General features: G+C 42.1%; 1 protein-coding gene across 5 annotated transcripts in view; it reads right to left on the bottom strand.

Moving 5' to 3' along the window:
• The window catches only part of AGAP1 (ArfGAP with GTPase domain, ankyrin repeat and PH domain 1), a 507,914-nt gene that overhangs the window by 349,443 nt on the left and 142,655 nt on the right, over positions 1-15,816 (bottom strand). For all 5 annotated transcript variants that reach the window (XM_075000598.1, XM_075000599.1, XM_075000597.1 and 2 more), the window contains exon 3: positions 5,062-5,149. In XM_075000598.1, the coding sequence (XP_074856699.1) occupies positions 5,062-5,149 (88 nt within the window). The remainder of the gene's footprint in view (positions 1-5,061; positions 5,150-15,816) is intronic.

Here is a 15,816-nt window from a genome sequence, read left to right as displayed (position 1 = left end):
GTGGCCCTGCCCATACTCCAGCCTACTCTGCCCCAGGCCCTATTCCCACCACACTGTCTCCCTCTTCTTTACTCACCCCATTCCAGCCAAATCCCTGAGGCAGCAAATGACATTTGGAAAAAAAAAATCTACAGTTTCGTTCAAAAGAAAATGGTGCATGGTTTTACACTGCATGCTGGATTGTGAAGACTGTACCTGTAGAAGATACCTAATCAAAAGCACTAAAACTGGGAATAAATATATCTGTCACAGGCTTTTTGATATACTATGAAGTTTGTCAGAGATTTATTTGCAAAAACTTGGTAAGAAAGCGCAAATCAGGTGTCCTGCCGAATACAACATTAAACACTATGGAATATATGATGCAGCTCTTCTGTTTTTCATTTTCCTAATCTGTATTTATAAACTGATTTTACATTTTAAATGTACTCATAAGCCTTCATAAAGTAATCATTCCAGATCACTACATATTTAAACTGACTGTAAGAGAGACATTATTTTAAATTAATCAGTCAGAGGTTTAGTGTATTCATAACAAAGTTCATTGCTTTTAGAAAAAAAGGAGTACTAATTTATTTTCTGTGATCTCCATAACAGCCAGGTTCATGAAATTTCACCACAGGCTTATGTTAAAAATAGGTTTCCAAAGATTTTAGACATAACAAAGGATTTTATATCTTATTAAAGTACTGATTTTGATGGAGTGTTCTCTTAAAATTAGTTCATCTGATAGTCAGAAAAAAGGGAAAATCATCTGTGCAGATGTTTGGAAGAAAAGGGGTGTTGTTCCTTTCAGGACTCTCTTGAGCAGGGGGATGAATGGAAAAAAAAAAGATTACAGATTGCAGCAGGGATGGACAAAGGACAGAAATACTTTGGATAAAAGTGTTTTGTACTACAGTATTAAAATTAAATTTGACATAGGGAGGGTCTTCTGAAGAATTTATTTAAAAGACTATTATCTGAAGATACAAGCTCTTAAGCCTAAAGATGAGTTCTCAGCCTGCGCATCTAAAAAAACAAAATCAATTACAGAATTTTTTTGAGTTGTGATTTTACAATCATCAGCAACTAACTAACGAAATACTTAAGGCAAATTTCAAACTAAGGTCCTGTACACATATTACAGCAATGCACAACTATATTTGTCATTAAATTTGGAAACTGATACCACACACACACACCCCTCCAGGTTGGCACTTGATGGCTCTTTCCAGTTCAATGTTATGCTAATAGGTGGAAGACTTTTCACTTTTCCTATGAAGGGTAGTAACTTAAGGGTCACCAGGCAGCAACAACCTGCAGAAATGTTCAGAATAGGGACAGGAAGAGGCAAGAAGTTGGGCACTGAGATTGAAGGAAAGGAATGCCTTCCCTGGTCTCTCATATCTGGCACCTACGCTCAGCCACCTGCTTTACCCTCCTACACTGCAGCAATTAACTGTGTGTACTTGGTTCCTCCCCATGATGCCTCCTGGATGGGAGAAGCATTTTATCATGCTTTTCATTGACTTGTTTGAAGCTTCAAAAGGAGGCTGAAATAGATAAAACCTCTCTAAACTGCCATGACAAGTAAGGGGATTGGATTTTATTCTTGCATGTGACACCTTGGTTAAGTCAAGTTATCTGTCTACTCTGTGCTTCATTTCCCTTTCTATAAAATGGTAATAGTACATGCCTCATTGGTATTTCAAAGCTTAAGTCATTCATGTGTGTGAAACATTTCAGTATTCTCAAATGGAAGGAGACCTTCAGTCACGGGTTTTAAACAGAAGTGTAGACATAGCCACAGATAACATTCAGAGGACAAAGTGTGGTGACAGAGACAGTGTCCAGGTCACCCCTCTCAAGAAGCCAGAATTACTCTTTAAACATAGGTGTGAAGAGAGTCAGTGTGATGTATTCACAGCTTAACTACATGCCTTGCACTCTGAGCGGTGGCTGTTTTTCTAACCACTCCTGTTTTCCTAGGAGAAGACAGACAATTTCACTAGGTCTCCTGTATTTTATCATCTCCCTGTTTCTACTTCAACAGAATGTAAATACATGTCTTTCAGACTACTCTGGCTTTAAGGTTGTTTCAGATATCTATTTTCTCTTAAAAACAAAAAAGCAGTCAAGTTTGTTTTGACAGTATATAGACTAGCACAGCTCCCTCTCTATTACTATTTTCTCTTAAGTTACACACCAAAATGCCTCCCTCCTGAAAGTGTTTGTCCCACCGAGTACGTGTACATGCACAGAGAGAGGATGGTATAATGAATTCAAGCCTGCTATACCTTAATTATTTCTTTGATTGTTACTGAAGGAACTAAATCAGGTTTCAATTTATAATTTTCATTTAGGATTAGAAATGTAAAGCACTGCCAGGTAAGTGATGGGGAAAGGGGTGATGTAGTTCAAGTTTATTTTTTAAGTGGAAGATCCACTTTCTTGGAGCCAAAGTGCAAAGAAAAATTCTCATACTGGTGCTTAAATTTCACTCCTTTGCCCACGAAAGCTTATGCTCCAAAATATCTGTTAGTCTCTAAGGTGCCACAGGACGACTTCTTGTTTTTGAAGATACAGACTAACACGGCCCCCTCCCTGATCATTTCACTAAAGGTGGCTCCTGGCACAGTAAGAAACATTCAAAAACCACAGAGCAGGTCTGGCACTTAGCTAATCCATGCCTGCAGGTGAGGTTCACTGTGGTGAGAGCAGGCTGGTATGCAAATGCTGAATGGCACAAAATTAGAGTGAGGAAAATAATGCCATACACATCCCAAGCACATTATGGTTTAATACTGGTAACAGAGCTACCAAGTAAGCTAACATGCCAACCAACAAACAACACTGACATGAGAACCTCTCTTATCTGGAGAAATAGCATAGGTTGCACTCTCTCAGATATGTTCCACTCTGTCCAATTTACACAACACAATCTCACAGTCATCAGCAACGGCCAAAGGCAACATCTCACATTAGCATCTAATCTGAACGTTACTGCTAACAGTTCAGCTAATCTCTTATATTATTATGCATAGCACTTGACTCTAAATCCCAATGTGGAGCTTGGAGCAACAAGCTTCTATCCTTGCCTAGACTCAGTTGAACTATCATTACAGGCCCAGATTGACAGGGTATATTTTCACATTAGAACACATGAAGGAGATTAAACTATTATGGTCACAAATTAGCTGGGGCTACAGCGGTTCAACTCTTTCCAGAAATGATGTTTGTTAACAACAGATTGTCAGAGTTAATTAAATTCCTCAGATTTCATTAGACAGCCTAAACCTATCTTTTACAAGGTGAATTACAGCTTTTAATTGTTCCAGTCTTACCTGTTAATGAAAATGCATGATGCCATTAGTAAGGCCTGTCAGCTACATTTATGTGCAAAGAAATGATCGGACTCTGCTTTGCAGATCTAATCCTGTCCATGAAAACAGGCTGAATGTCACTTTCAGACACAGTAAATAATGCCCAAAAAACAAAAGGGACAGGTGGGAATACATTTAGAACAGAGATACAAAGAACCAGGAAACAAACTAAATATTCAATGTCTAGGAGAAACAGTGCCATTAAAATTTTACAGAAAAGAAAAAAGTTTCTCCAGAAAGAATTAATCAAATATTTATCATCATCTGCTTAGGAGAGTAAAAATAAAGGAATAAATAACAGTGGAGATACTGATTATGTACCTCTCGCCATTATGAGACTCTCTCAGTTTCAAGATGTATCCACCACTTCTCTATTTGTTTCTTATTACTGGTATCTATGTGGAACGACAGTACAAGGTATTGACTTTCTGAAACCTTTTCCAACATTCCATGAGAGGATTTCTGAGCATCAAATGTACAAATCAACTGCTCCTCTGTTTGTAATGGTCCTTAAATTTACCAACACTAGAGAAGCAACCTAAAACCCTTTCATGTGCAGTAATAAAATCTAGAAAATGTTTGCATCACAACACACAGAAGCCTTCCACTGACTTTAGCGACAAAAACTAGATAAAACCTCAAGAATACTAAGCTCTAACACTAAACTGTATAACTTCCTATAACAAGCATTAATTTGAAACAGATGTTACAGTAGACACATGAAGCTACACGACTACTGCTAAGAAGACATCTAGAGTAAGAGACAAGACAGAGTGTGATGTGCTTAAAATTTAAGAAAATCAAAAGAAAAACAAATTAAGATGATACACAGAACAAGGGGAAAATGCTACAATACAAAAGCTGTGCCTCCTCCCTCTTCAAAACAAAACACGCACTGCCACGAAGAGAAGATATAGTTACCTGCATCCATATCTGCAAAGAATGGAACAGCCAGTAAGGAAAAGAAGGAACCAGAAATTCAGTGTCTCAGAGTTGGATTTAAAGTGCATAAGGAGAATAAATAAAAATCAAGAAAATATTTTAGTGAAAAATATACCTCAGTTATGTGCTACGATGACATACATGATCTCAAACTATAAAACTGACTAAGCTGAAATTAATACAAATACAACAAATGTTTTGCAGTACAAATTAAACTATAGCATAACAAGCTAGAATTAAAAAAAATGTTCTTCTCCAGCCCCCAAAGTTAGTCCTTAAAAATAATGGAGCAATTTCATGCCATAAGTTGCATTTGAAAATCTTTACTGTCTCTGGTATGACAAGGGCCCAATTCTCTACATATCCAGTACCAAGAGGAGTAGTTATTGCCTTCAGCAGCCAAACTGGAAGTAACTGAAGTATTCATAGCACGAAGTGTTATATTGGGTAGTGAGTATTTGCATTTATGAAACTCAGAACATTTTCCATGTGGCAAATGCTTTACAGGGCAGCATTTAAAAATGCTAACTTATTACTAAAATCATTACAATTGTATTCCTTGACTCTATTATCTACTCTATGACAAAAGTTAAAGAGAAGCACTCTATTTTTACCAACATTGCAGAATGACCAATGAAGATGTTCTTTTACTGTGCTCTTTCTATACAATATAAAAAGAGTGGTTAATGGTGCATTGCATGACAGCAAAAGAACTAAAATCAGCATGCTTTTGATCATCCATATAGCCACTTACCTTCAGGTGATTCCTCCTGGACATATGTGCCTGTCAGATACCGGTGCACAAGTGCAGACTTGCCACTGGCTAAATTCCCCACAATTCCCTGGAATGAAAAGATGAAACAAGTTGAGCCGTAATCAAATTGTCTGATATTTTAAAAATATAACCAATAGTAAGATTTGCATATTTTTAAACAAAAAAGCCTCAATTCCCAAAAAGTTTGAATGTTAACATGTATGTTTCAGAAATACCATTTATAAGAAACAAAGCAAGTTATCTCAGAACACACAAATTACTAAACCTCCCCAAAATTTCAATGAGAGATCAATAAGGCTGCTGCACACAGCATGCAGAGAAAAAAAGGAATGCCAGGAGATATGAAGCTATTTATAGTCCTTTCTATCTACTTCTCCACCCTCAGGCACACATTAGCCCACTATTATACACTATATACAATATTACACAGCCACCTTTAGCTCTGCCCCCGTACCTCCCACCCTGGAGGATTCCAGAACACTCTTCATTCAACTACACAACAAGACTGGCTGAAAGATGAAGGAACATTTATTCTATGCTTTATGCCTTTAAAAAAAAAAATCAACGTATCTGAAGCTTCCACACCACATCGAACTAATTAATGATTATGGACAAAATAGTTTAAAGTAACAATTCGGATGTAACTGCTGCTGCAAACTCAGCAGAACACACACTACTGTTGCATGACACAAAAAGTTAATCTTTAAAACAAAACTGCAAGAAAGTGGTAGCTACAATTGCTCCATTCATTTAATCAAATTCTTGCTCTATACCACCCATGGTAGGCCATTTACTTTGCCTTCTGTTATGCTCCCCTCTGAACTTGGAAGAAGCATCTTCTAGCACACGTTGGTCATTCCCTTGTACAGTAAACCCTCGCTTTACGCATCTTCAGTTTGCATGAAACTCGCAGCAGCGGGCAACTAGGCGGGCTAAGAGCACCCTCCCCCTGCCTTCTGAGAGCAGTGCGAGGCATTGCCCTGGGATGGTAGGGAAAAGTCCTTTAGCTCACTTAGCTGTTTGCTGCTGTGGGCAGCCAGGTGGGCTAAAACCCCCCCTCCCAGAGCAGCAGGAAGGATCATCCCCCCCTGCCCCCTCAGCTCAGTCCCAGGCCCCAGCGCACTACAGCCCCACACAGGACTCAGGCTCCAGCCCCCAGCCCACCACCCCTGCAGATCCCATTCCAACCTTCACAGACCTGGCTCCAACCCTGCATGGCCCAGCTCAACTACTACCTCCCATACCCCCGAAGCCCTAACCCATCACGGGTTTAACCCCTCAGCCCCAACCCACCACCCCAGCCCCCACAACTTACCCAAAATTCAGGATATGCAAGGGTTGCATGGAATGTAACTCTCGCGTGTCCCGAGGGACTACTGTATTCAAACTCCTTAAAATACAATTCTGAAAGACTCCTTAAAACACAGTTCTGAAAGCCTATTAAAAAAGGTGTATTACTGCATGTGATTTCAGGACCACACTTCTTCCTGGTTGTCTGCAGTAAGTCTCCACTGTTTTATCATCCATCTAGTTCAGTACATGAGCTCCTACATCAGGTCAGTGACTGGGTCCCACTGTGCACTTCTGATCTTTGAACACAACTGAGGTGTTCAGTGAAAAAATACTACGTTCTACTCATTTCATGGGATCCAACCTTACTGGCATGCTGTACTAAGACAGCCTTTCTATTCAAGTTTGTTCAAAACAGTAGATCAGGAGCCAAACAATCCCAAAGTTACAGTCTGTGGAGCAGTGGTCTTGGAGAAAGAACAATGATCCTGGATCTGTCCCCGCTCCCACCCCTGCTGCAAGAATATGCCAGTAAAGAGTAAGGGAGGACAGCATGTTGAAAGTTGCTCACTCTCCCTCCATACTCCAAAGGAAGCTAATAATACAGCTGTGGAACTATTTAAAAGACATAATATTCAAGCTCATGGAGCCAGTCCTCGCTCAATAGGCCCTATAAGCCTTCACGTGCAAGGGGAGAGGTAGAATACAAGGGGAGTGGGAGGAATCTGTTTTGAAAAATGGTGCCCAGAACTGGACACAATATTACGGCCTAATCAGCACAAAGTAGAGCAGAAGAACTATTTCTCATACCTTGGTTATGACACTCCTGTTAATGCATGCCAGAATGATGCTTGGTTCCCCTCCCAGCAACAGTGGCACACTGTTGATGCATATGTAACTTGTGATTCACGTGCATGACTAGTTTAAGACACTGGAGACTGACTGTGCAAAAGTGCTGAGCACTTTCAGCTGCAATAGACTTCCAGAGGAAAAGCTCACTGCTATACACCATTTTTAAACACTCAAAGGCTTCTGAAATTTCTACTCTAAAATTTCAAGTGTCAAATTGGACACCCAAAATTACTGAACACTCCTCCTTACCTCAGTTCCCATAAGTTAAAAGGAGGTCTTAATATTTCCTTACTTTATAAGGGTGTTGTGAAAATAACCGCATGTTTTAAAACAGCCTACATACTGATGAACGCCATGAACTAGCCTACATACGCAGAGCAATGTTTGAACAAAGTGCAGGTCACATTGAACAATGAGGATAAAACAAAACACTGAACTACTGCTCATTAACTGCAGACTGTCCACCTGGTGCCTAAATGATGCAAGCATCCTGTAAAAAAGATAGTAGGTATAGCACAAGGATGGGCAAAAAGTTTTGATGAGGACCACTCCAAGAATTTGACAAGCACTCAAGGGCCACACTTTCCATGATACTGAGGAGGAGCCGGTTGTGGGATGGAGACTGGGTGTGGAAAAGAGCTTGGGGTAAGGGACTGAGGTGCAGAAGGGGTTTGTGGGACTTGGGCAGGAGCTTGGGTGAAAGAGGGTGTTGCGATTCTCTAATGGGCTATCATGAAGATGGGGGATACCTGACCCTGACATACAACACAAGCAGCCCCAGCAATTCAGAGCAGGCATCCCCTAGTGGCTTGTCCAATGTGGACTTGAAAGAAGGGGTTTCTATTTATAGCCACCCTGGATTTCTGTAAATGGATACAGCCTGATCTGACAAGTGCTCTTTAACCAGGAGCTCTTCTTTCGAACTAGACCTGTGATGTAGATTAGTTTAATTTGGTTAGGTAGGGGAGGGATGAGTTCTGCAATACACTGGGTCTTGACTAAGAGAGGTGGGGTAAGAAGGGAAGGAGAAGAGGGTCAAACTGTTTGAACAGCACAACCAGCAGGACAGAGACTCCCTGTACCCAGAACTTCCCCAGAATCTACAAAACAGAGAAGAGGTGGGGAGGCTGAGCTTCAGTCTACGCTCTGCCCCATCCCGCCCCCAAAGCAGAGGGTGAAAGTCACAGAAGGCAAACAGAAGAGAACAGGCCTCCCAACAAATGGCTACGATCTCACTTCTGCTAACACAGTGGCTGGGTCTGCTCTCCCATAGCAAGGTAGCCTGTGGCTGAGAACATGAACAAGTGCATGCTGATTGTAAGCTTGGCTGTGCTGGCTGTTCAAAACATAGGAGTCAGTCAGAGGACGCAACTCCCTGGAACAATCAAAAAAGCGTGAGCTCAGCTTAGAGACTGACAAAACACAGCTACGAAGAAGAGAAGGTTGGTTTTTTTTGTTTTTTTTTTTAAATTTAATTTACCCAAAGACTAAGTCTTTGAAAAGACACTTTGTTATTTCTCAGTCTTCGCCTCCATTCTCCACTGGATGTATCCACGGGCTTGTCTGGATTTCCATTATTATTTTCCACTGCTTGCACATCTCTGCTGAGGGCCTCACAGTAGGCACAAAGATAAGGTACTTGCCCTGCAAAGCTTACAACCTAATTGAGAGATTATGCTACAACTTGGTGGCAAAGAAAGCAATGAAGCAGCAGGGAAGGACTAGGCAGAAAGGATTGAAGTGTCAAGATTAAGTCGTCATTTTAATGACGTGCAATAACACACACATCAATTCCATCGCCATTTGATGCATACAGTTGACCAAGGGAGGAAAGCATACAGAACGCAGTATCTTTCAGAAGGGTCCCAGTGAAGATATTGAATTATGCTCCAACAGTTCAATAACTGTGGTATATGTTTCCCCACTATATGTTTCAAGTTCCTGAGGGTTGTGGATCAAAAGCATTACACTTCACCAATACCATTCATTGCTATTCATACTGTTAACGTACAATATTTGCCCATTCTTAAAATGTAAAGGAGTACCCACGTGCGTTTATCACAAAGGTCTTCATGGTCCCAACATTGCAATCCACTGGCTAAAAAAAATGGCATTTTGAGTGTAACACATTTGACACCTCAAGTGCATTAACCCAGAACATTTTATCCAACGAGCTAATGATAGTGCATTAAATCACTTTTGTGTTACTGAATATTGACTTGGGGTCATTCGTCCTATGGCAACATTTATTAAACCCAGGAAGCCTTCAAAAACAGTGAAGCTGGTTTCTATCAAGTCTAACAGCTGTAACAGTTCACTTCTTTAGTCTCTGCCATGGACATACTAGCTTTATTGATTTAGACAGCATCCTTTGGCTCTTAGTCACACCCTCCACTCAACTTCAAGGAGAGATCAGATTCCAAAAAATCTCTGCACCTCAGGTGCCTCTCCCCCTTGGTGAAATGTGAGGACATGGCTAGTTGTGTTTCCATGTTCACAGATAAGAAAATAGAAATCAATTTTGCTACCCTCCTCCCTGGGTCAGTACAGTGCTCATTTTTCCACACAACTCAGGGCCACTGCCCAACATTAATCACTGACAACTGATGGCAACAGACAACGCTAGGGAAATCTGATGTCCACAACCAAGGAATTAATCCACTAATCAAGATTACCAATTATGAGGGAGCCACATGGAATCACAAATACATAGCCCAATTTTACCATGTAGTTGTCTCCTTGATGCATTTTTACATCTAAATTTTTGAACCCATAAGGCAGATACTGATGCTGAGAACTAGCATGCACAAACACCACAAAATATGTCTCCCTCCACGTGTATGTACATGTTCTGCAACCTGAGGTGCCTTCATTAACCGGTGCCTATCATGTTTAGGAGAAGCATGCAAATGAGTTTAAAGTGGTTTTGTTTGCAGTGTTCCAGATGGGCTAAACTATAATAAGGATATATCCTAAATTTTAAAAGAGTATGGAACAACTAGGCATTGTTGCTGGGTAACAGATGAGTACAATTTACTATTCAGGCTGATTAAACTCGATTCAAGATACTACATGGATGTAATCCAGTTTAGCAGATAAGTACCGCAGTTCTACAGAACAAAGATGAAATAAACTCCTGACAAAGACAAAGGTTGGGTATTTATTTATTCCTTAACATACTACAGCCTAGAGAGCTTTCCAACAACAAAGATCCTGTTTGCAATTGACTACAGTCTAATTGCTATCCACTGTTCAAGCTGCACCAGGCAGAAGAGAGGTAACTTTCTCAGCAAAAACTATGCCCATATTGGACAAAATGAAAGCCTTATAAGTAAACAAATGCTGTCACAATATACATACAAACCCATCCAAGTAAACCTGCTGGCTGGCTACAATTTTAATATTTGTATCAATGAGGAGTCCTGTGGCACCTTATAGACTGACAGATATTTCGGAGCACAAGCTTTCATGGGTAGAGACCCGCTTCATCAGATGCACCATCTGATGAAGCGGGTCTTTGCCCCTGAAAGCTTATGCTCCAAAATATCTGTTGGTATAAGGTGCCACAGGACTTCTTCTTGTTTTTGAAGATACAGACTAACATGGCTACCTCTCTAATATTTGTAGCAGTTAACTGGACCTGACTGTGATGATTCAAAGGGAACAGCAGTACTGCAGAGTATATTGCATGGGAAGACACTGTTCTGGAGAAAACAATATTACTTGTAAAAGTCTTTTTCCATCCCAGTAAGAACTTAAACACAGCTACTGTGACTTAAGAAAATGATTGTTCCTCCATACAAGAATACTAAAACAGATTGGACTACAGTGGAAATCTCAGCACTATTTTAACTACTTCTCAGGAGACTAGTATCAGTTGCAAAGAAAAACAGATCACAAGTGTGTTCAATTATCAGAAATAGATGTAATTGTGAAAATCTGAAACAAAAAATAGTCAGCAACTCCATAGGAAGAATTTCCCTTTTCAGAAAGCAAGCAATAAAATAATGCCTTTACATTTACAAGTTGATGTGCCAGAAATGCACAAGGAAAACTTACTAGGAGGAAAACTCTCCCATTGAAGAACTTGATAAAAATGAAGCCAGAATTTTACCTATGGTGGTAACCCACAAGCAGGACTCAAATTTTACTGAGCCATGCCAAAAGAGTCATCTCTCATTTTTGAGGGTACTCTGCCAGATATTGCAACCTAATGCAAGAACTTTGGGGACCATGGTATTAAATTTATTAATGTCTTATCTACAATTGTGTTGTACTCTAGAGGAGGGTGGAGCGGAGACAGCTTACAATAGTTCCTCCAGGACTTGAAAGGAGAGGGGAATGACTTAAGACAAATCTATATTAAAGAGCTGCAAAAAGTTGCAGAAGCAAACCCCCAAATTGCAAGTTATAGGTACTGACTAACCTGCATGAACTACTTAGCAACCTAAGGTATCAAGCATATGGTATATACCACAGTAAACATTGCCTCCTGTCTGCTCCATTTATCTTAGCCTGCCAATGTGCTAGTTTGTGACAGGACCAAATGCTCTATGCTGTTAATATTTCTATGACATCCCTAAAACAAAAGAGCCATAAGCAGAAGCACACAATCCAAATTGCTCAAAGTAGGAATGTACATGCTGATAGTTCTATGGCACAAGAGAGATAGGCATAGCGGTAAACACGGCCCTTCACTTCCTCAGGCATATTAGTTGATCATTAGTCTGGTACGTGGCCTATTATAGGGTGATGACAAGTCCCCTCATGATAGCAGATTAATATTTAAGCACGTAGACTTAAGGTGGCCAACCTCCCTGCTGGAGCAAAGTGACACAGGCACAGCTGGTGCTGCTCTTTTCAACAACACTTCAGTAGTATGATCAAATTTGTTTTTATTAAATAATAAAATTGAGCTTTGTCTTTAGCAGGGGTTTCACAAAAATGAAACCAGCAAAAGGACATCCTCAGAAGACCTGTGCTGCCTGACAACCTGAATTTCATTCTCTGTAGCAGCTGCACATCAAAAATGTCCGCCTCAACCTCTTGCAAGACCGCCCCTAAGACTACAGAAACAGAAGGAAAAGAACCATGGTGAAATGGGCTCTCATGTTCAGCCAAGATATGATCACTTGGCAACGCAAGCCTTCCAAAAAGTGTGGTACGTGAAGCAGACAGACAGCAAGGAGACAAGGAAGGGAAAGAGGAGATGTATCGTGTGTGGCTCTAACCACAGTTTAAGCAAAATAATTTATCTGTCAAAGCAAAACAAACTGTACAGCAATACTTCATACACCAGAACTCTCCTAGTATTATCTGAGTTCACAATTAACTTATCTTTGTGTAGTTTTAAACTAAATCTAAGTGTTAGTGAAAGTCAATCTGTTGTGATCACACCAGCACGTCATTCATATCATTCTGCTCTTGGTCTCACTGTCCGTATCACCCTCCATTTAGCATGTACACTTGTGAAATAGGTGGATTTTATAAGTACAAATCTACCACTGTTGCCTCTTGCATACTGGGATAATATAAGAGCTGATGGATCACCAGAGACACTTCAGTATCAGTGTGCGCTGGTCAAGAAACATGCACGACACAAACATCATTAAGAGCACAGGACTATTCAGAAAGCTGCCCAGAGGAATTTTTTTCCACAACCAGAGGCTTACTACTAGCAATGCTGAAATGTCACCAGCAATTGTGGGACACCCAGCCACCCTTTGCTCCCATGGTTCAGGAAGCAGCACACAACTTATCTTGACAGCACCAAGGAGTGCTCAACTACAGGCTGAGTGGGTGCAGAAAGACAGCTGAATGTGTCTTGGGCATTTTAACAGTTACTGACACCGCCTGACTCATGAAAGTGCAACTCAGGGAAAAATATCCCAATGGTTATAGTTGCTGGCTGTGTCCCGATTGCTATCCATGATGCAAAGGGGAAGATTTCACTAGGCTGAAAGTGGAGCTGATTGAGCACACAAATGTCAAGGATATAAGAAGAGCTCCATATGGAGCTATATAGCAACGGCTGGCTATGAAACATCATTTTAACAGTGCGACAGAGTAGAGAGCGGTAGTACAGTTTGCTCCACTTGTCCTTACTCTACAGCAGCCCTGTGGGACCCATTTAGTGTGTAAAGCATCAAACCTTGCCAATGCACTTATTACTACTGTTTGTGAATGTCAGCACCACTTAGCATATGTTGTGAACTAATAAAGAGACATACCGTGTTGAAAAAACACACTTCTTATTCCATAATGATGCAAGCAGCAAACAACATGCTTAACAATTAAGTTTAACAAATGCAGGGAAAAACTTGTAGCCAGCATGGTCAGCTGGACAAGTTGCTTGGTGTGCTCTACAAGCCAGCCAACTAGGTGTCAGGGATTTTTATCCCTTGGGCATTATCGTCCCCGTGGGCCACGGGAAACAAGCCTTTGGCCATTAAACATCAATGCAAGTACAGGTAGAATCTAAAGTTACATAGGCTGCCATTTAGCAGCCCCCTGCAACGGTCACTCTGTCAGTCGGTTTCCCCAGTAACCTGAACTCATGAATAATTCATGATCCAGGTTCAAAATCCAGGCCTCTGATTGGGCACAGGTGGGGGGTTTCTAGTAACTTCCACGGCCCTGAGGACCTGGTTGAGAACTGCAGGTACAGAACTCTCATATGATAATCATGTCATACATATCATAAGACTGCTCTATAAATTCAGGAGCCACCCACCATGCTGGGGCCCTGGGAGTTAGCTATCATAATAGCTGCTGCCGTATAGGGGAGCACTGGTTGCTTTGGCAACGTCCACTGACCCTTAGGCCAGCTTGAGAACAGAGCGAAGAGCTAAAATCACAGCGGCATCTGCCTTTTAGGGGGCGCCGCCCAGAGCTGAAAAATCACTGCGGCACCTGCCCTCAGGCGCCGCCCAGAGCTGAAACCACTACAGCACGCCTGCCCTTTAGGCGGTGCTAACTGGGAGCTGAGGGACACCGGAGCTCCAGGTCACCTCAGGAGCCTATCATGGCAGAAGCGGCGCCAACGCCCCAGCGCGCCCAAGCTGCGCATTGCGTCGGGGAGCGGCAAGCGGGCCCCTCGGCCAAGTCACCGGGTGGCAAACTGGCCCCCACTTTTGTGGGGGTACTGCGTACCCAGTGACACAACTAAGGGCCCGCCACCACTACCATCAGCGCTCCCCGGCGTCGGTGCCTGAATCTACATACACACCAGACATGACTACTACCGGACTGGACAACCTTCAGGACACGTAACTTACCTATAGGCCTGTGGCACAGCCCAGGACCTTTTGACATTTCACTCTAAACTTTTTATTTTAAGACAGACACTTGGGTACTGGGTCCCCTACACCAGGGGGGTTCGGGGTCGCAATCTGGGCCACGCCCTTCCAGGGCCAGGGAAGGGTTACACCCAGGGGCTCAACCCTAAGTCCAGGCCCAATTGCCCATATATAAACACTAACCCAAAAAAGGGAAATAAACAAAAGGCTGTACGCTTGTATTAATGGTTCAGTTTAAATCAGTTACAGTTTAACTTAGTTATTACAGTCAGCCATTAGTATATACTTAATAGTTATATTCGTTAATTTATTGTGCAGGTGGGTCGAAACGGTGGAGGCCCAGCCTCTCGCTTCCCCGAGTCTACCCTGCACTTATCCTATCCCCTCTTTCCTATCCTGATTCTCCAAGCCCCAGCTGGGGAGGCCAAAGATACTCACTCAGCTGGGAGGAGGCCTTAGAAGGCACAGCCCTAAGGTCTCCAATAGGTCAGCTTAGCAACCCGGCCGGAGCGTATAGGTGGAGGAGCAGTGCCCTCCCCCAGCTCGGAGCTAAAATATCAAAGCTCCTTATACCTCTTTCCTAACAGTTTTCCTTTAACCTCACTCTTTTGCATTCCGGTTCAATAAAGACAAAGTTACAGGTCTGACTTCATGGATTTATTAGTAACCACTGTAAGTGTTTAAACAACATATCACTACTATAAACTGTTTCAAGTCTTGTTGTTCTTTGCCAGCTTGTTGCTGACCTTCTCAATAAATAGTTTTATTGAGTTCACACTTAAAGCCTCCCTCTTTTGCCTCGACTTTGCCCTAGTAGCCAGCCACTGCCTGCCAGGGGAAAGTTCCACCATACAGTGGCAAGGGTACGTGCACAACCCCGGGTCTCCCTGCTGGAGGTGGGTGGGGGCAGTCTGACGTCGCCGGGTCTCTGCCATCCCTCCTTACCATCTCAGGCCTAGGCCCTTGAGGATTCGGACAGCTGGTGTCTGGGAGCCTCGCCCCCAGCTGCGCTAGCTGGGGCTGCCCAGAGCGGGTAGAGAGGTTAGCAATTCCCCCTTTTAACACCGACACTAGGAAATGAAATTTCAAAAATGTACAGAGTTTTAAAGGGGAGTGGCAGTTCCCTAACTCTCTGGCTACTGGACAGAGGATGTCACACCTGTGGCCAGAGTGGTGAGGGTGGGGCATTGTGGGATACCTCCTAGAGACAATTAAAGCTTGACGTAAGTTATACCTTGTCTACTCTGGCACTGCAGCAACCTACCTACGTCAACTTTGATTTTACTCCAAGGGA

Source organism: Carettochelys insculpta, chromosome 8 (genome assembly GCF_033958435.1).
Source record: "Carettochelys insculpta isolate YL-2023 chromosome 8, ASM3395843v1, whole genome shotgun sequence".
Classification (NCBI taxonomy): Eukaryota; Metazoa; Chordata; order Testudines; family Carettochelyidae; genus Carettochelys; species Carettochelys insculpta.
This window is presented reverse-complemented; position numbering and strand designations above follow the sequence as displayed.